At 47.1% G+C, this 19622-nt stretch overlaps 2 protein-coding genes across 2 annotated transcripts in view; one reads left to right on the forward strand and one right to left on the reverse strand.

Annotated features, from left to right (window-relative positions):
• Positions 1 to 253: 253 nt before the first annotated feature.
• Positions 254 to 2526, forward strand: LOC8027304. The gene has a single exon (XM_040503184.2). The coding sequence runs from the start codon at positions 254 to 256 to the stop codon at positions 2201 to 2203; it is 1950 nt and encodes a 649-aa protein (XP_040359118.1). The 3' UTR covers positions 2204 to 2526.
• A 5691-nt stretch (positions 2527 to 8217) lies between these two features.
• The window catches only part of LOC8027301 (pro-interleukin-16), a 107077-nt gene continuing 95672 nt past the window's right edge, over positions 8218 to 19622 (reverse strand). Inside the window, exons 6-7 of the mRNA XM_040216581.3 lie at positions 17962 to 18069; positions 8218 to 12415 (exon numbers count right to left, since the gene is read on the reverse strand). Coding sequence (XP_040072515.3) covers positions 12255 to 12415; positions 17962 to 18069 — 269 coding nt within the window. The 3' untranslated portion in view covers positions 8218 to 12254. The remainder of the gene's footprint in view (positions 12416 to 17961; positions 18070 to 19622) is intronic.

The raw sequence follows: 19622 nt of genomic DNA on the forward strand, positions 1-19622 counted from the left end.
GCTAGACGCCTTGATGTCTACCCACTATCGTTTTCAATGAGCCAATAAGAGCTCGGCGTTCTGACGTTATCGCAGCCCCTGTGTAAGAAGCAGACGAATTTGCGCTCCGCATAGCTATGAAAGCAGACCTATTTCAAACCACAAGTGACCAAATTGGTACGTGTTGTTCTTTCTTTACAGAGAACCAGACATTCCAGAGATGAAAGCCCGCTTCCAAGGTGGCAGTCTGTAGAGAACATCCACCGGCCTGGACATGTGGCTTGTTGTTCGGAGCATGCTTATGGTCCTCCCGCTCGTCGTGGCTCAAGATGACTGCGACAACGCGTTTACTAATGCCATCCCGCGCGAAAACCATCCCAGTCTAGCCCACCTCACGGACGACGTCTTCGAAGCCGTGATGCAATGTCCGTCCGACATCGAATGCTGTAGCGACGGATCATTCTCGTGCTTCGACTGGGCGTACCTGACGTGCTCCTGCAGCGACAACTGCGAGGACTATGGAGACTGCTGCTGGAACTGCACCAACAAGGTCATCGACTTGGGATCTGCTCCGGCCAAGTCCCCCTGGCAATGCATAAGTTTATCCCTAGCAGGGGGTGTGACCAAAAGCGTCCAACTCGTGTCCGGCTGCAGCGATACTTGGCCATCCGACGACGAGGTCCGCTCCAAGTGCGAGCGTGTTGACGCCAGCATGAGCACCATATACTTTGGCATCCCCGTGACGAGCAACAGCTCTCGAGTCACTTACCGTAACGGATTCTGCGCGCTCTGCAACTACGACGTCGGCAGCGTAACTTTCTGGGACGTCATCGAGATCGCCAATAACAGCAAGCTGCGGCTTCAGCCCCCGGACTATCTAACGGTGGATATTCAGAAGCATCTGCGCCGCTGCAGCAAGTTTGCTCCCTTGGACACCTGTCCCGTTGGTACGTCGGCGACGGTCTCTGAGATGTGCCGCATGTACTTCGCTCCCATCGTAGAGTGGAGAGGACTGAATGACGAAACGTACTATAAGAATGCCTACTGCGCGTACTGCAATGGCGCCAACTTTGACCTGTTGTCTTGCCTCCCACCCGAAAAGATTCAAAACTTCACGACAAAAGATCCCAAGATTTCGATTGACATAAACACGCTGGACCTCTCATCCATCTTCAGAACAGTCGGCAGCAACGAAACCTGCTTTTCCGGCTACAACGGAACGTGTTACATTCAAGATGTAACTTACCGCTACATAAATGGAACCGAGCTTGAGGCGACTACCAGCAGCCTCATCCGCGCTTATCTGACCATGGTCTGCATATCGGTGTCCCTAGTTTGCTTGATGCTCAAGCTCATCGTCTACATATTTCACAAGCAGTGTAGGACATTTTCGTCTCAATGCACTCTCTGCTTATCAATGACGCTTTTCTTCACTCAGCTGTGTTTCCTCATCTTCAACGTTCTTGACTTTGGCCAGGGTGTTTGTGTGGGGGCTGCTATCGCGCTTCACTACGGCTTCTTGTCAACGTCATTTTGGACAACCGTGCTTTCGTACAACATCTGGAAGACCCTCATACTCGTCCGCAGACCTTCCGGTAGCTGCAAGTCGTTCCCTCTCTACAGCGCTTGCGGCTGGGGCTCACCGCTGTTATTTATTGCCGTCGCCTCGGCCCTAAATTGGGCCGCAAGCAGTTCATACCTATCTCCTTCCTATGGCATTCCCCGGTGCTTCATAAACCGCAAGTGGGCGCACCTGGCTTTCTTTCTCCTACCGATGATATCCCTGCTTCTGGTCGACGTCGGCTTCTACCTTCACACCATCTTCACGATTAAGAAGACCGAATCGCAGTCGCATAAATTTGAGTTCAAAACCAGCGAGTCGCCGTCGCGGATTCTCTTGTTCGTGAAGCTCGCCTTCATAATGGGTGCCTCTTGGCTCCTGGGTCTTCTGAGTGCCGTAGCCGACTCGTTGCTCATCGACTGCGCCAGCATCCTGCTCGTGGGGCTGCAAGGTGTATATTTGTTCCTAGGGTTCAGGGACCACAAACATCTCTTCAGACTGCTGTCATCAAGCCCGACGATCAGCGGACTCTTCACGTCTTCGAGGTCAAGATCGTCCACGTTAGGGACCACAGACGGTGCCCATGCAAGCCAGAATCGCCTTGATGCGATCGGGAGCCATCTCAGGTCCGAAGGTTCCAGCGGTGCAGTGACCAAACATTAGACATGTCCTATTAAGGGAAATGTTGTCCTCTAGACTCGTCAAACACAAACTTGGAGCAAAACGTTTACTGAGCGCCCCAATTGGACTTAGGCGATAAAAGCGCGGCGTCATTGTCACTAGAGTTCAGTCGGCGTGCTCCGCAAACTTCAGCCCGTACTTTAAATTTGATGAGCCTAAGGCTCCTCGTGGAGATAACTTGTTTTTTTCAGTCATCCATCGAGGTGACCGCGATGTGCACAGGAGGGTGAGTAGTAAACATTCGTCCTTTTGGTGCTAGCCCCCTGCAGTCAGTTTTCTTTCGTGCTTCTCGTTATTTAATCAGATTCGCCAACTCCCTTTTGTGTTCCTATTGCAATAAAGATAATCAGTGAAAGTGTGAATAAAGTGCCATCAAATGCTATGCGTGCGTTGTCTTTTGTATGTTGAAATTTAAATTGGAAGTTTTCGAGTGAAACTACAAATAAGGAAAGTTTGAGGCAAAACTTTTATCTGCGCCGGAGTAAAAACATTTTGTGTGGCGACTACAACAAACACCTGCTTCTCATTAAATATTTATACAAACATATCTGATACGATGTATACAAACATATCTGATACTTGCGACCTTAGCCCTCGAACAGTACTGGGTTTTGCTTAACCTCTTGTAATCTATTTATTCAACATCAACGAGCAACTTGCTACGGATATCGGGGGAACTCGTGTATGAGGAGTGTGAACCATGTTAATTTACATTTTATGTATTTTTTACAGCGTGTACCAGTCAGCTAAAGGTCGGTAGCAATGTACCCTTTCTCCACATGCTCCCCCTAAGCCGAATGAACGTGCACCACTTGTGCGGCAGTCTTTCCGCGCTCTGCCGAAACCACTTTTTGGAAGCGCATCGCACTCACGCCTGGACGGGTACTTTGAGCGCAGAATATATGTCTTTTTCACGACCTCGAACAGGTAACAGCGGCCGATGAGCATAGCCAGCCGGCAATGGAGAGGCGGCGCCAGCAGGGTGAGAGCGCACCGTTATACCCTGTCTCGTTGTAACTTGGCAAAGGGTGAACTATAAGTAGGGTTCCGCGTTTTCGGTTTTTATTTTTTCAAAAGTCGGCATACTTTTTTCGGTGTTTATTTTAAAAGTCAATTTTCGGCTTTTTTCGGTGTATATTTATTCCCAAAAAAGTTTACCGTTTTTTTCGGTGAATATGAAAGAAACACCATCGAACACCGGATCAGATGATTCTTGTAGCTGTGATATTTGTGATCACTCAAAGAATAACGGCACACATCCATACATGGTCTTCGCTACAACTTCCGTCAGGACACAAATCAAAATCGCGGAAGTCGCGGGCATAATCTTCAGCGCGCTTCTTTTTCCTTCCCATTCTAACGACGTGACCGTCCGAAGTGATGACCGTACAAGCCCCCCCCCCCCCCCCCCCCAAAAAAAAAAAAAAAAGGAAACATTGTCTTTATGATTTCAGCCACAGGGAAGTTTAAGGGAGGGTGTTAAGAAAGGTATTAGCGGCTATCCTCGATGTCCTCTGAGGTGCATGAAGCGAAAAAACTTATACTAGCCCACATCCGAAATTTTTTTTAGGACCGGGAACTTGACACATTCAGCCCAGCCATAGAAAGGACACAGATGTCCCGCGAAGGCCAATACAAGACCTCTTTTGTTGTATGTTGAACCTTGGAAGAGGGCAATCCCGAAGACGTCACACAATGTCGAACCTTGCAACGCCCTCTCTCCCTTCCCCCTCCTCCCGCCCATCTCAACGCGACCCTAAAAAAGGGACCATTTTCGGTTAAAATCAAATTTTAGAAAACGGCTAAGGTGAAATTTTATCGGTTTTTATCGATTTTAAACCGAAAACACGGAACCTACAAACTGACCTTTTTCGGTTAAAATCGAATTTCCGAAAATGGATTCGGCGTACGTTTATCGGTTTTTATCGGTTTAAATCGAAAACTCCGAACCCTAACTATAAGCCCCACATTGCGTGGCAAAGGCATCGAAATGTGCGACGTATACGAGCGCAACACACAGATATCGGAGCATGACGCAGCGAAAAGCCTGATACTTCTTCGAAGTTGAGGCGCGCTCCGGTGATACGCGGGCACGTTCCGATTGGCCCGCCATTAGGGCGTAGCTTCCGCTCTACTGGCACGTTACGCGATCACGGCTTCCTGGCATACCCAGTATTTCTTGCTTCAGACACTAGGCTAAGCGGCGCCACCAGAATAGAAGCTCACGTTTGAACAATGCAGCCCCCACTCCCAGGGGTACCCAATATTTCTTGCTTCAGTCACTAGATGGCGCCAAACCAAACAGCATTGCAGGTTGCCTATAGTCCGTTGTAACTCAAGAATGTAGGGCGGGGGTAGGTCGGGCTGGGGAGGAAGAAGCAGACGGAACGCTAAAGAAAAGAGGGGGAAGCCTCCTTCTCTCTTTAGCGTTCCGTCTGCTTCTTCCTCCTCGGCCTTCCTTTCCCTCGTCCTACCTTCTTGAGTTGCAACGGACTATAGATCAGAACGCCCCGATACGTTGCCTCACGCGTCAGAATATGACGGAACCCGACAAGCTACCCAACGATCACGGCCTCACGTAAATCATAAATGCACGCGACGCCATTGTAGATCAGTCTCTGGTCTGCTTCTGCTCTGCACCTTCTTACCTGTCCTTCTTTGTTTGTGCATACATATTTCTTGAGCATCATGCACAGACCATACTCTGCGTCACTAGTTGCGTGCAGCACATGTGAAGGCAACGCCAGGCAAAGCGAGAAAGCACCAGGAAGGCTGGGGAGGAGGAGAGAAATCTTCTCTCCTCTCTAAAGTTCCTAGTACTCTCCCTTTGTCCCCTCACCCTCCAAAGCCCTCCTCTCCTGTCCCACCTTCCTAGTGCTCGCCCTTTCTTGTTTCGCCTGGAGTTGCCTTCGCCTGCACTGCACACAAGTAGTGACACGTAGTATAGACGAACGACACGTATGTTAAACTATATATATATATATATATATAACCTTCAGCCTGCTCCTTCCTCTTGCGAGGCATTGTGAAGACTGTGGCACCATACAGGCTTTGTTCCAAATCTTACTCGAAAGGGTCATGCCACGTAGCAACACAAATAGAGCAACGCTAGACGCGGGTAGGTTTTAGAACGCTAAGGTAAAGAAAGTTTACCCTAGTGCGAGAACGAGTAAATTTGGGAACACGGCCACGGTGTACCTCGCTCTTCTGCGCATGCGAATTCATTTCGATGTAACGACCGGAAAGTTTAAGGAAAAGGGAGGCTTAAAAATATAAAAACTAAAACAAAACAGGCTTGTATAAAAAAACAAAAACGCTTTCCTGCGGCTGTACGTACACCTCCGACCCCAACACAGCGCTACATGGCAGCGCCTGTCGGTCCATCACCCGCGACGTCATGGGAGTTACGCTGGGAACCTCTCCAGCCCCAAGATTGCTTTGGCCAGGTCAGAACACCCCTCTTTTAGCACACTCTACTTATTCTCCCGGCGCATGACAAACGAGATAACGAGATCTTGTGCTAACTCGAGACGACTGCATTGCACCCCCCTCCCCCTCCCCCTCCTAAATCGTGCACGCTCTAGATGCCAGTATATTTGGCAACAAGTCCGGAGATTCCACCTGCCGATGATGACTCATCGATTGGGATTGCGCCCGCGGACTTCCACGGCCAACGTAGCAATCATCGCTTCTCCCTGGCTACTCCCGGTCGCGGAGGGCTTTATGCTTCTCCTCCGATCCGTGAAATCAGATCATATCGGCCCGTTCCGGGTCACGGTAAGCGGCAGAGGGACCCAGCAAAGGGTCATTGGAATCCCTCGCACCGCTCCGACGGGCCGCTAGCCCCCTCCGCTTGATGGCGCTTGTGTGTCACGGAAGACATTTACGGATCGGTCGACTCGTCGGTCGGTTATCGTGAAGCAACGCGGCCGGGATGTTTTCGAGGAATGTGACCGCGCGCGAACGTGGACAATGCCCGCGGTGCCCTGACGGTGAACTGCTCTATAGAGGATGACTTGGTAGGGACGTGCAGAGTGCCACAACCTTTAAGCGTCAGCCCAAAGGATGACTTGTGTGGAGCCTGTTGAATGTGGCGTTTTGGTGAATGCAGCATTCCAGTGCTTATTACTATGGCGAAAAGTGACGAGTCACTGGGCTTTCTCCGCGCGTGGGGCACCAGGTATTCGGCAGAGGTGGGACAGATTTTTTGACGCCAGATATATTGTGTTGGTGAAAGGCTGAGCCGCACTTAATTTCATCGCAACTGGAAGAACAATTAAAGTCTGGGAGGATTCTGGCAGCGAAGGCGCTTCCGAAACATGGGATTCTGGCAGCGAAGGGAAGGCAGCGACTCGAAACATCATTTGTGTTTAATATCCGACGTCTAAATCGGGGTTTATCCAGGACTGTCAATCGGCGGGATGTAATAGGAAATTCTGAGGGCAGTCTGTTAGGGTAGTGTTGGGACAATGTGTACAAATCACTGGTCTGAACGCTTCGGCTTCTCCAGATGAGTCTGCGCAAGAGAAGCGCTAGACGGCCCATATTGAAAACAGCTTTTAAGCAACGCCACATGTTTCCGCTAATCACAGTGGCACCGCTCGACAACAATGGACGGCAAGTAATCATCGAGGTTGGCGCGCAAGGCTTCCACTGAACGTCAAAGCGAGATCTCTGATGGCAAAGGAACAGTCTGCTCGTGAGCATTTGCAAGTGTGAGAAACTTCCTCTTGGTTACCACCAGAGCCGTAAAATAATTAAGTTACTGTAATGAGTTGTATTTTAATTGCCTAAACACTGCCCGAGTCATTACATTAAAATTTCAGTAAATGTAACTAACGCATAGTATCTTTAGAGCAACCCGTAACTTGCATCAGCTACGCTTGGTTTCTAAAGTTATATCGACAAAAAATCCTTTTTGTTTAGCATCGACGTTAGTGCTACATGTGTCACCATCGCAAGATTTGTCTCAAGTTTAGGGGTTATTTAAAAAATAAAAAAAAAACTGATCGATATTAGCTTTTTCACGCTGAAATCTAAACAGTTCTAAACCCTCCAAGTCATGGAGTATTTGGGAAGTAAATGAAACATAATTATAGATGGTGGGAAGGTAAGAATTTAGTAGTTTTATTGAGATATGGGATAGCGTGACAGAAAGAGGAAACGTAAAGAGGGAGACAGGACAGAAGCTCGGTAGAAGCTTGGCCTCCAACACGCCCTTGGTGCCTTTCTCCGGGTTTTTTCCGGCCATGCGACGAAGTGTTATCAAATGCAGAAAGCTCGAGTTGGAGGAGCATTTCCTTAAGTCTTAAGTTGTCACAAATCATAAGTTACCTTTTGCGAGTGACTGTAGCTGGAACTATGCACATTTGAAAGAATGTAGCTATGTTTAAAACTTGATCTAATTTCGGCTCCGTAACTGGGTTGCTTTTTTTTTAGTCATGTGCACAGTTTTGGTCCCCATTTCCAAACATTTGGGGGGCCGTTCGGCACTCATTTTCTAATCTGTCAGTCTTTCCCACAATCTGGTTGAAGAAGGTCTCGTTGTGTGGAGTAATTTTTTTTTTTTTTCACTTTTTGTTGGCAATATGGTGCTGTGAGGAGAGAGTGGCACATGCTGCGTATAAACGACTCTCCAATACATTGCCTTCCGTGTCTGAGGACTTCTGTGTATCTGTTTGTGTGTGTATCTACTTACACTTTTCTCCTTCTTCTCCAGTCACAAAGACAGTTGAAGCTGACAGAAAGAAGCTAAAAGAAGAACCTCCTCGACTATAACAATACTTATAAAACAAGCTAGCTGGTGGTGATTCATGGTAATAAAATCCGAGACTTAGGAACCTTCTGTGTTCCTGAGTCTTGGGTTTTATTACCATGAACCTCCTGGAAGAAACCTTTAATAGTATTTTAGCTAAACAATGTCTGACACTCTGAGGCATTCGCGTGACCACTATTCATCCTGGTAACTCCGCGAATTATAAGAGATCACGGTGGAGTAACAAAAGGCATTCAGTTTTTTTATTCACGGCAACATCCCTACACTCAAATGGTTCGAAGACACAGCAACCAAAATTGTTACAACCGAGACCAGAGCACCGCGTTTCTCTAAAGGGCCACTGACATTCTCACGGTCTTAGAGTTTCAAATTTGTCTAGCAGAGGGACGTCTTAATAGGAGCATCAGGTGCGAGGACAGAAGAATGACGTCACTGCTTTTTGTGCCCACAATATGAGTGATCTGTTCGCTCCTCTTGCTGACTGACCCTTCTATTTTCTAAACCACAAGGCCTGCAGAACATATGCGAGGTTCTAGGGAAGTTAAACGCGTTGAATGTGATTTGTGTAAAAACGCTTTCATAAAAGAAAACAATGTCTAATACGTGATCAGATTCTGCGTTTCGTTTGTGACTTGTCTCAATAAAGTTGCAAACACCAAACAATGTTCGCAGATATGTAAAATACACATGGATTTGCTTCTTTAACGGTGACGCGCAACCATTGTTTTACAACAAGAATAGGTTTGCCAACATCTCTACCGCGGAAAATCACTCGGGTTATCAGAAGGCTCATCTTCCCTCCTTGTTGCGCTAGGATTTCGTGGCTCTTTAGGCCTAGTCTCACAAGCCCCACGAACACCGCTTTTTGTCGGCCGACAACACTAAATCAGCCTCTTAACGCTACGAGCAAAGTACCTCAGCCCGGCTTGTTCACGGATGTTTTCATTTAGTGATGCTTCAGCGTAAAACAAGGTCATCAACCAGGTGAACCAGACGTATCAGCGAACAGGGTTTGCCGTTTGTCGCTACAAGGGGACGGGACCCTTACCATGGCTAAAACTGGCCACAAGACTGCCGAATTGGCCATGTTAGAGGGAAGGGGAAAACTTTTTTCGATATTTTCGTTTGTTATTTTTTAAACAGTCAATTGATGGGCCTACACGATATATCTAAACTAGAGTCATTAACAGCGTGAGAAAGGCAGGAGGTCACAGACATCTTATTATCGCTCCCCAACCAATGAGATTGCTGCATTAGCCGAAAGAACGCCGAAGAACCAATGAGAAGGCAAGAAGCGTGAATGCGCTATGCCGCATCCTGCCTTTTTTAGGCAGTCAGTGACTATAGAGCAATAACAATCGTGGTACGGGACTTTTTAGGAATATTCAGTTACGCCACCGGGAAAGATTGCATAAAGTGGGAACATCTCGGGACAACCTACATTAAGCAAAGTCCCCCGACTTTCCCCAATGTGCAGCTTGTCTTTTACGAGGTGCGACGATCCACAAGCATGACGAAGTGCATCATTCAGAAAGAACACGGCATTTGCCAGTTAATCCTACCGCTGTACTCAATTTTAGCATGAGTACAGCGGTAGTTGCAACCCCGACGGCCCAATAAGATCGCAGCAGTCAAGCACGCCACAAAACACAGTTCGACACCCCTATAAAGTACAGTCACGTGACCGACTCCGGTGCTCTTATTGGCTGACAATGGCTGTAGCTTTCGTCGTTAGTCAATTCATTCCGAGACGGAGTTCAACACGCCGCAGACTTTTTTCTAAAAGATGCATCATAGCGCCAGTTGGGGACGCGAAGAATTTTATAGTTACTGAGAACTTAAGAAACACGGGTGTGGCGACCTCCGAACCTTTCATCATCTCTCCGCAGCCTTACATAATCTTAATAGACCTCAACCCCCTTTTCTTAAGTTGTCAAGGGCTACAGAAACTTGAATATTGTGAGGTGGCCGCAGATGTACTTTATGGGTTCCAGAGCTCACGACCACACGAAAGCGAAAAGAGGCAGAGTATAAGACGCAAAGGCAGAGTCAGTGTCCCTTTAGGAAAACGCCGGCAATCCAGAACGCCTTTTAACATGCTAATAACAACGTAGCACGGACAGAAAGGAAAACTAAAAAAAAGCAGTATCAATAAAACGGAGCCCGATAATATGTTCGTTAGAAAAATCAAAATCTGGAAGAATAGAAAGCGCAGTCAAAGAGATCCCCAGGTCAAGTAGGATTTTCGAAAAAAATAAAGGGACGATCACCGTAAAGGTTCTCATTTGCAAACACTATTCGCCGAAGATTAAAAATAAAAATAAAGGCAACCTCGGCTTTGCGCTTGCGCATCTGATGAGCGAAAATATATTACAAAGACTACATACGACTCTCCTAGTAGATATAAATAGGACTTTGAGTTTTATGCACATCGGACACATAAGTTTCATGTTACACATCTTATACCAAAAAAAAATATTTCGTTCTCTTAGATATATATTTATATATGTATATGTAAAAAAAATCATAGAATAAAGTTTGCTCACACCGGGAATTGACTCTTGGTCCCATGGAGGCGAAAAAAAGTCAAACGCTGTTCTCAGCGGGATCCGAGTGCGATAACAAATCGAGTCAAAAAGTTCCTCGCGCCTTTTTATCGGAGCTCACTTGGCACCGAAACCGGAAGCACCCTGTTAAGTTTCGAAAACGTTCGCCCGAGTTCGATTTAGGTGGCTATTGAGCGAGGCAGCACCACGAACTGTGCTTGTGTAGCACTTTGCCTTCTTAAGTTTAAGCTTACACAAACGGCTGTCGACCACGTCAAAGCGCACCCCCCACTAAACAACGAGCTTGAAGGCACACGTCATAAAACTCTACTCTAACATGCGAACGTTGCTGTAGCATATATATTAACTATTTTACAGATGGGACATCTCGCCATAAGGCGGAGTTGACCTGCGTCGTAATAAGAAACGGGTCTAAATCTCACGGCCCAAGGCAAGGACAGATCGTTTCGGCTAATTGTAGCTAGGATAACGGGAGCGCAGAGCCCCGTTAATAGAGGCAGCGAATTCGAGGTCCACTCAAAAAGAAATGGCGCCACTTGCAGAAGGCGACGAAGGCACAATCCAGAAAGATACTGCACGTGGCCACCTTCGGTGGTACTCACTGGGCGCCACAGCTGAGTTCGTTGTGCAGAAGAGTTTGTTCAGAGTCAGCTTCCCCTTGTCACCTGCCAGAAAACGAACAGTCATGGCGGTGCAACCTGTACGTTGCGGTTGCGTCGGAGAAGCGTGTCGTCTGTGTGTGCACAGCACCAACGAACCCAGCTGTGGAGGCTAGCAGAGCTTTTTTCAATAGTGTACTTCTGAGCGACCAAAATATTCGAAGGAGAATGAAACAGAAGAGTAAAGGGCGATTCAAATACTTGCGTTGAGTCTGACCAAGTGCGAGGGTTGCTATGACAACAGCTGTGTCGGCTCCAACAAAACGGGGTAAAAACCGGTTTTGTTGGAGCCGGCGCATCAACCCATAGCAACCCTCGCACTAGGTCGGACGCAACGGGAGTGTGTGAATCCCCCTTAACACCTCTGACGCAGTAAGCAACCACCAGAGAGAATTCTTCAGAAGGTATCGACTTTCGTCCGCCATTCACCCTGGGTTCTTATTCAACCTTCTCTAGCACTCGCGAACACTTTAATGACCTACCGTAGCGGTGACCGCAATAGCGGGTAGTTAACTGAACGCAACTATTTCCCTTCCTTGTTTCCCCGCACTCGTCAGCGCTCAACATTTCAGCTCAAAAGGGCCACGTTCGTAAGTACTCTATCGTCAGCAAATTGTTCAGTGAAGAAGGAAACGATCAAAATCTATCCTGTAGGGGTGTTCCTCGAAGACGGTTTGATTCCAAAGATCACCAACACTGAGCCCTAAGATAAATGCATCACCATGAGCTTCGGCAAAGCATCAATCCTACAGGCAGTCTAAAGATAAATGCAAGGTTTGCTCGTTTAAAGGGTATACATATTGGCAACTGCAGAAGTCCGTTTGACATAAAAAATAAGGCAATGGCTTAGGTTCAGTAAGTCTGTAAGTCACAACACCAGCTACCACTGAACTGGTCGAACGGCGAAGAGTGCTCGCCTCTGGGCTCACACACTCCTCGCCCAGGGCATTCTGGGGAGCAACTGATCAGGTATGGGAGAGAAGCGTTTGTACACGTGGACAAGAAGGCACATCTTGGATGCTTGGATGTCCCTAGGAAGCCCGTCCGCTGACGACCAGTGTGAGTGGACCGTCGGGCAGCTTCTTCAAGAAGTTCCAGGCTTCGGTTCTGGTCATCGAGGACACAACTTGGCTGTTGATGGAGATCAGCTCACTGCCCACCTGAAGACGTCCGTCCCTCTCGGCAGCTCCTCCTGCAAGGTGACGATGATCAGTGGTTAGTACATGAATTCATCTTCATCTGGGAGCAGAGGCGGTACCAGGAAAACAAGGGTCGATCTTGAACTCTTCCACTGTGGGAAGACAACTGCGGTGTATAAAGAACGTCATAGAACGTCACAGACCTCGAAGTAATAGGCAATTAGCAAGATCAAAACAAAACGCAAATACAGTCTCAGCTGGGTATGGTTGAGCGTGTTGGCGTCTAAATTACGAAAACGAGAGAGGGACATAGAAGTCCAGCCCTGTGTCGCCTGTATCGTCTTCCATGTCCCCGTTTTGTTTTCGTAATTTGGTAGATGCAGGTGGACACGAACTTGCCAACAGGAACCTCCTAGAAACCTCCAAGGGGCAGTCGACGTTCTGTTAAGAGGTGCAGCTTCTTCAAGCGCCACCCTGAAGTTTCTAACAAAGTCGTTATAATGTTTTCACTATGAGAGTTAATTTATGCTTTATCTTTGACTTTTGAAGGCGAAGGAAGAAAAACCGCAACAGATGACAGCGAACACCCGCATGTCTAGTAGCGGGAAACGTACACCCATGCTCACAGTTCAGAGCTTCTCTCCAGAAGTGACCTGCTCTCCTTTCAAAATATCAATCTCAATTCGACAAATTTCAAAACCTTAAAGGAGATGTCAATAAAAAAAGGCCCTCAATATACGCATGTGTCTCCAAATTTTTCAACGACGTAACTTAAACCAAAAATAAAGTCAGAAATAGCACAAGATACTTTGAGACTTGTGCAGTTAAGTCCTTATTGCATGACTGCATTTGACGTGCATATTTATCGCACACCTTATAGCAGACACAAATTTTCAACGTTTGTTGTCGTCTTTCAAAACAAGGAAAGCCATATCAGACAAACTTTAAACAAACTTTAGTTATATGAGCGGGATCGAATACCCCCGACAATTGGGAAGCCGCATTGGAATTGACACAATCAATCTTGCTGGCATAGATTGAATATAATAATCTAGATGGAAAGGTCCTATGTATTTTATTTTGGGCCGCTTCGGAACGGTCGGGTATAGACGCGGGCATCGGTGATCTCAGTTGGTCGTCCCAATGGGCCCATATCGCTGACGACGTCTTAAAGGGGCGGTGCAACGATATTCATTCAATTGGAATGTTTTCACACGAGCTTACTGGCGCTATACTTCGTCTCACCCTACGATGGACTAAAGGCAAAAGCTACGAACCGCCAGATCCAATCACGAGCCACTTAGAAATTGTGCGTTATTTCGTTTGGATGCACGTATCGGGGCCCGCGTCTCTGCTCACTGATGAGGGGATGGGTGGACAGTGGTTCGAATGGAAGTGCACTGAGTGACTCAACAATTTTACATCGGAAAGAAAGCTACGACATATAGGCTCTTTGCAGCGTCGAAGCTACAGAAATGGTGCGGCGTTTTTGAATTCGGAGCATCATTCGTCCACCCCTAATCAATGTTAAGCGTGTCATAGTATAGCGTGGAACGTGATTGGACCTGGCGGCCTGTGGCTTTGGCCTTTAGTCCATTGTAGGATGAGACAAGGTATAGTGGGACTCAAGGATACTTGCACGCAACGCCACTGGCCAAGGAACTCCTTTGTTACGGTGTAAATTCAAGGACAAAAGCGAGCGTTTTCATTCAATCCCTCCTTCGCGAAACTTGATGACGTAACTGGGGGATCACAGCAAAACCAGTGACGATGTTTGAATGCGGCTCATAGATTGGACCCGAGCACTGCGTGCCGACTCGATTTCGGCTCGGGATAATCGATAGCCCGAGAAGCATTCGGGTAGTGGCCCGTGTCCAATCGCTGCAATGGCGACCCTAGCCGAACCATAACAATGTCTGGAACTCAGTGCGTGTCCTGTGCTTTGCCATAGCCTCCTCTATACTCACAAAGCCTGGCAGTTCAATTACGGAGCCTTAGGGTTCCCGGTCGTAGATTTGAAGCGCGAGGATCAGGTAGCACACAGCATTTCTCGGGGAGCCTGTAGTCAGCGCACAGCTTTTGCAGCGGCGAGGACCCGAAACGTGGATTTCAAACCCGACGAGAAAAGAAGCGGTAGAGCGAGGAACGCGAGAAGCACGAACGGACATTCCATCGCTCGAGACAAGCGTGTTTCGGCGTCTCGCCGCAGCGGGGCGCCCGTTACATGCCTCTTGTCTGCCGCTCTACCTTTTCACTTAAGGCGGCCGCGTCTCGTGGCGATCTGCCAGGCTTTGTCAGTTTAGAGGAGGCTATGGCTTCGCCAACCCCAGCGCGAGGCTATGATCAACATTGGCGGCTCATAATCGGCTCTCCATCACTTGGCCGCTTGTTCTGGCTGCGAGTTGACAAAATGAACGCTGCTCGTTTTTCTTATATTTTTTCCTGCGACTTCTATTGCGTGGGGCGAAATACAAACGCGCGTTTCATAGGTCATTGACGCTAGGGATCCGTTCTAAGCGGTATTTGCGCAAAGTACAAAAATCGTTGCATCGCCCCTTCAATATACAGGATGAAACAAGGAGACGCCAGGCTCTTTAAATCGACCGGAAAATTCGATTTCTTAACCTATCGCGCTACGACTTTGTGCAGCGTTGCCCACAGATGGTGCATTTTTTTTTGTAAAATTTGCGAAGAGCGAGCTTACCTGAGGAAAAAGTAAAGAAAGAAAAAGGCTTAGCTTCTATGAAAACGCAGCGACGCCGCCGGTCTGCAAACAACACGGCGCCGTTTCGCACGGGAGACAAGAGATGGCGCAAGCGGTCGCGACGCCAACTGCCGCCAACGAACGAGCAGACGACGCAGAGAGCCGGCCCTTTTGCAGACAAGGAACTGCAGGTCCTTGCTGTTACCGGGCCTGTCTTTTTTGTTTCTGAAACTGTCGCTGCCTGCGGAACGCGCGCCGCTTTTGAGTCGAAAAGATCGTCTACTAAAAAGGCCTGCTCTCGGCGCCGTATGCTCGTTCGTTGGCGGCGTTTGTTGCGCCATCTCTTGTCTCCCGTGCGAAACGGCGCCGTGTTGTTTGCAGACCGGTGGCGTCGCTGCGTTTCCATAGGAGCTAAGTCTTTTTCTTTTTTTTACTTTTTCCTCAGGTAAGTTCGCCGTTCGCAAATTTTTCAAAAAACAATGCACCATCTGTGGGCAACGCTGCACAAAGTCGTAGCGTGATAGGTTAAGAAACCGAACTTTCCAGTCGATTTAAAGAGCCTGGCGTCTCCTTGTTTTACCCTTTACATAAAGAAGCAGCGTAACATAATGTGTTCTTTCTAGTTGTTTTCTTGCTTACTTCCAATGAAAACACTGTCCATCGCGCATTCTATAAAAATAAACAAAGTTGACAAGTAATCGATCAAATTCAGCCTCCTCGAGGCAAAACAAACACTCCTAACCTTTCGTCAGTCTCTTCTTTCTACTCTTTTATCGCTCTCCTTCTTCTAGTTTCTCTCGGGACCCCCGATGTCAGCGCCCAGGGTTTGCCGCACTCTGCTCCCGTCTTTACACCCGTGGCAGTTGGCAAGATTCTATCGATTGCACTGTGGCTTCTCTTATGTTGCCTTGGCTCGTGTTTATTTTATGGGTTTTGATAGTTTTTTTCTTCTCTACCACAGAAAACAAGCGTAATATCTTGTCGCGTGATCATATTATTAATCACGTGACTCCGTGTTTTTTTTCGTTTGTTGCTTCACCTGGGAGCAGAAGGTCAGCCTAATACCCTCCCAGTGCTGCCTACCAGTGGAATTATTTTCGGGGGGGTGGGGGGGGGGGAGGGGAGCTGAGGGTGATTGGGATGTACATGACTTAGGGTGCGGAGAGGGGGAGGGGGGGGGCTCGAAATGCATGTGTTTATTATAGGGTCGGCTGGATCTGGGGGGGGGGGGTGGCTGGAGCCCTCCCTCTGACTACACCCCTGTTGCCTGCTGTAAGCATAGTTGTCGGCAGTTAAGCGCCGTCGGCCTAACTACGGTTAAAACGGCACGTGTAACTATGTGCACAAGTATCATTACCCTCCACCCCCAGGCGCAGTGACATCTATTGACAATACTCGAGAAATATGAAGCGCCTACTTTCCCACAAAACGCTTGGGTGAACCAATCGCTGCAATCTATGGAGGGAGCTCGATGAATGACGAGGCTGAAATGATGCTTACACATGAGAAACCGTGGGGTGGACTGTGACACTAACTATGACGTTCTACCATGCTCAGAGCCACGGCGAAGAATCCTTAAGTCGTCTGCTTCTTGGTCAGGAGTCGTGGTGACGCCATAACGACGCTGAGCTCTTATTGGCTGATTGAAAAGATAGTGGGTAGACCTCAATGCTAGATGCCTTGAGGTCTACCGAGTATTTTATTTAATCAGCCAATAAGAGCTCGGCGTCGTTCTGACGTCACCACGTTTCCTGCACAAGAAGCAGACGACTTGCTGTCCGTATAGGTCTAAACTTAATTTCAGCCTCGTCACTCGTCGAGGTTCCTCCGTAGAAAATTCAGCAATTGGCTCAGCCAGCTGCTTTGCGGAAACGAGGATGTTCCAGATTTCTCAGAGTGTACATTTCAGACCGTCTCAAATTCTGCAGTTCATCCAAAGATACTTCATGAAGAGACTGAGTCCCGTTTTCTGGTTCGCTCTATAGTGGATGCTGGAAATCACATTGCCTAAATACTGAGTCAGGGTGATCTTTTTGGCAATCATCTTCTACCTCTTGAAGAATAAATTAAAGCCCTTCCTTAGAAAGAATGGTGCTAATGATTTTTGGGATTACCTGATGTCACGTGAAGGCGGCTCCGCTTGATGGGAAGTACGTCAAAGTCCATAATGACCGTTCGCGTTCATTTCTGGTGTCAATATTGAAAATACCCACTGGCTTCAAGTCACACATGTTTGGAAGTGCTAAAGGTTGCAGACATTCTTCCCGACCCCATACCGATCTACCCATCGTCTTTCTCTCTCTATCTTTATTCTCTAACGTTAGTCACGAAACGCTTCAGGAAGCGTTGCATTCACCTTAGCTCCTCTGTTGTTTCGTAAAGTTTCTGGAGGAAACTGAAAACAGAAATACTGTGGCGCCCTCTCCCTAACTCACAGAGAAAGACACACACACCTCCTCTTCCTACAAGCCGTATCAGAAAGGTTTACTTTCATGGCTGGTTCACACACTTCCCTTTGAGTGTGATCGATTGAGTATCAACCGCGTGTAACCGCATACATAAAAAAAAAAAATAAAACAAACAAACAGAGGCATTATTTCTTAGGGAGCCCTGAAATACTTCCGATCTGCTTATAGCTAAACAGAGCGTTTTGCTTTGTATGCGACATCAGATCTACGTGTGATATGTGAGAAATGGTCGCTTATAAGTCGTAAGAATTATTTCGAGCGCAAGGCGAAAAAATGATTCGAATCTAGTTGGGGAGCGTGGCATGGCTACCCTATGGTTTGAACCAGTGTGTTTGTGGCAAGTGGTCGCAATGCAGTCGATCACATTCGAACGGAAATAAGTGAGCCGGCCTTTATTATTTCCAAAGCTCAAAGAAGTCAGGCTCACCTCTGAAAATCCTTTTGATGACTAGCGGCTTGTCACCCAGTGGAGAATCCTTGCCACCTTCGAGCGTGAACCCTAAGCCGAGACCATCTTTCACCAGGACAATTTTCTCTGAAACGGGATAAATACCGCCTCGTTAGTCGAAGTGCACTTTGCGATTTGAGGGAAAGATTAAGCCTCACACATCCATCGTCCCTAGGTTTATTGTTCGTGAGCTGCCATTTGACGAGTCACGGTAGACAAGTAAGTCATAGTGCCACACGACAGATGCGTTTTTGTGATGTGAGAATACCACTCGAACGTAATGAGAAAAAAGGAGACAAGTGACAAGCGAAAGTGACAATTCAATGTTGCCAAACCCCCTTAAAAATGGTAAAATAACGAGTGATTTCTACGTAATAAACTCGTAGCATGTGGCATTTAAGCTTTTGACGTGGTTAATGGAACATGTCTCTATAAACAGACTACGCTGTAAGAAATCTGGAGTGTCCCGCAAAGCACTTGGTAGAGCACATCGCTCAGCGAATAACGAAGCTGACAATATGTCTAGATCTTTAAATAAAGAGCCTGCGCTGTCGTATTTAGTGCCACAGCGGATACGGTTATTTCGGGTGTAAAATGTTTAACCTGCGTTTCTACTGTCGGAGATTATACGGTGAGAAAGTTGGTCTGATCCTCGCTCACCTCGTGCATTTGATCACCCACAAATGCGCCCACTTGCTTTGGTCTCCCACCGACCAGACTCTGATTGGACTAAACAAGAAGCTGACGAAACGGTTCACGAAACGTGAACCGTTTCGGGTGGTATTTTGAGGGAAAAGTTATTGTAAGGGAAGAGCCAAACGCCCGTGCGATAAGGATTGCTTCTGAAGATGATATAAACAAGACAGCGTAAATGCCCTCTTGTCTTTGTTAACTCTTTTGTAACTAGCAACAACCATTTCTTATTACTTTTCGCATGAATCTTTTAATGACTCGTTGAAAAGAAACAATAATGGCTCTCGTCAAGTTTTTGCTTTTTATCACCTAAATGTCCAAAGCCTTAGAAATAAATGTGAAGAAATCAAGGTTGATCTCTAGCAGCTTTCACGTCGCTTTGATATTATAGTGTTTACAGAAACCTGGTACGCCAGTGGTACCGATGCCACACAGAGACATCTGAGTACGCAACTAAGTCTGTATTTCGAGAAAAGAAACGTGGAAGTGGAGTATCCTATACTTAAAAAAAAAATTTTTCTTCGGTATTTTGTGCGAATACACTGTTCTACGAAATGACCTTGAAGCAATTAGTATAGTCCATCATGATGCTGCTGTACTTCTACCGTACCGTCCTTGCCACAGTAATACGGACATGTTAAAAAAAAGCTGAGTCATTTCTAAATAAATGGCACAGTGTTGCAAAAAACTCCATCCGAATAAAGGTACTTGAACTAATGCTCTTATACGGATGTGAAAACGTTTTTGACCTACCGACACGATCGGTCAACGTTCAAAAACGTTAAATGATGTATGCTTTAAAAATTTGCCTAAGGAGAAGAGTATGCCGGGAGTCTCTCGTTTGCAGTAAGTGATCACTTGCTTTAATTTTCGTAATATAAAAAAGACAACTGGAAACGATTAGGTTTACGCGACGTATAACTAATTCTAACAGCATCTCTCAGTTT

This window comes from Ixodes scapularis, unplaced genomic scaffold (assembly GCF_016920785.2).
Source record: "Ixodes scapularis isolate PalLabHiFi unplaced genomic scaffold, ASM1692078v2 PGA_scaffold11__112_contigs__length_91849675, whole genome shotgun sequence".
Classification (NCBI taxonomy): Eukaryota; Metazoa; Arthropoda; class Arachnida; order Ixodida; family Ixodidae; genus Ixodes; species Ixodes scapularis.

Bases quoted from the DNA above. Each gene is read 5' to 3' on its own strand.
- LOC8027304 (XM_040503184.2), top strand. From the start codon at position 254: ATGTGGCTTGTTGTTCGGAGCATGCTTATGGTCCTCCCGCTCGTCGTG.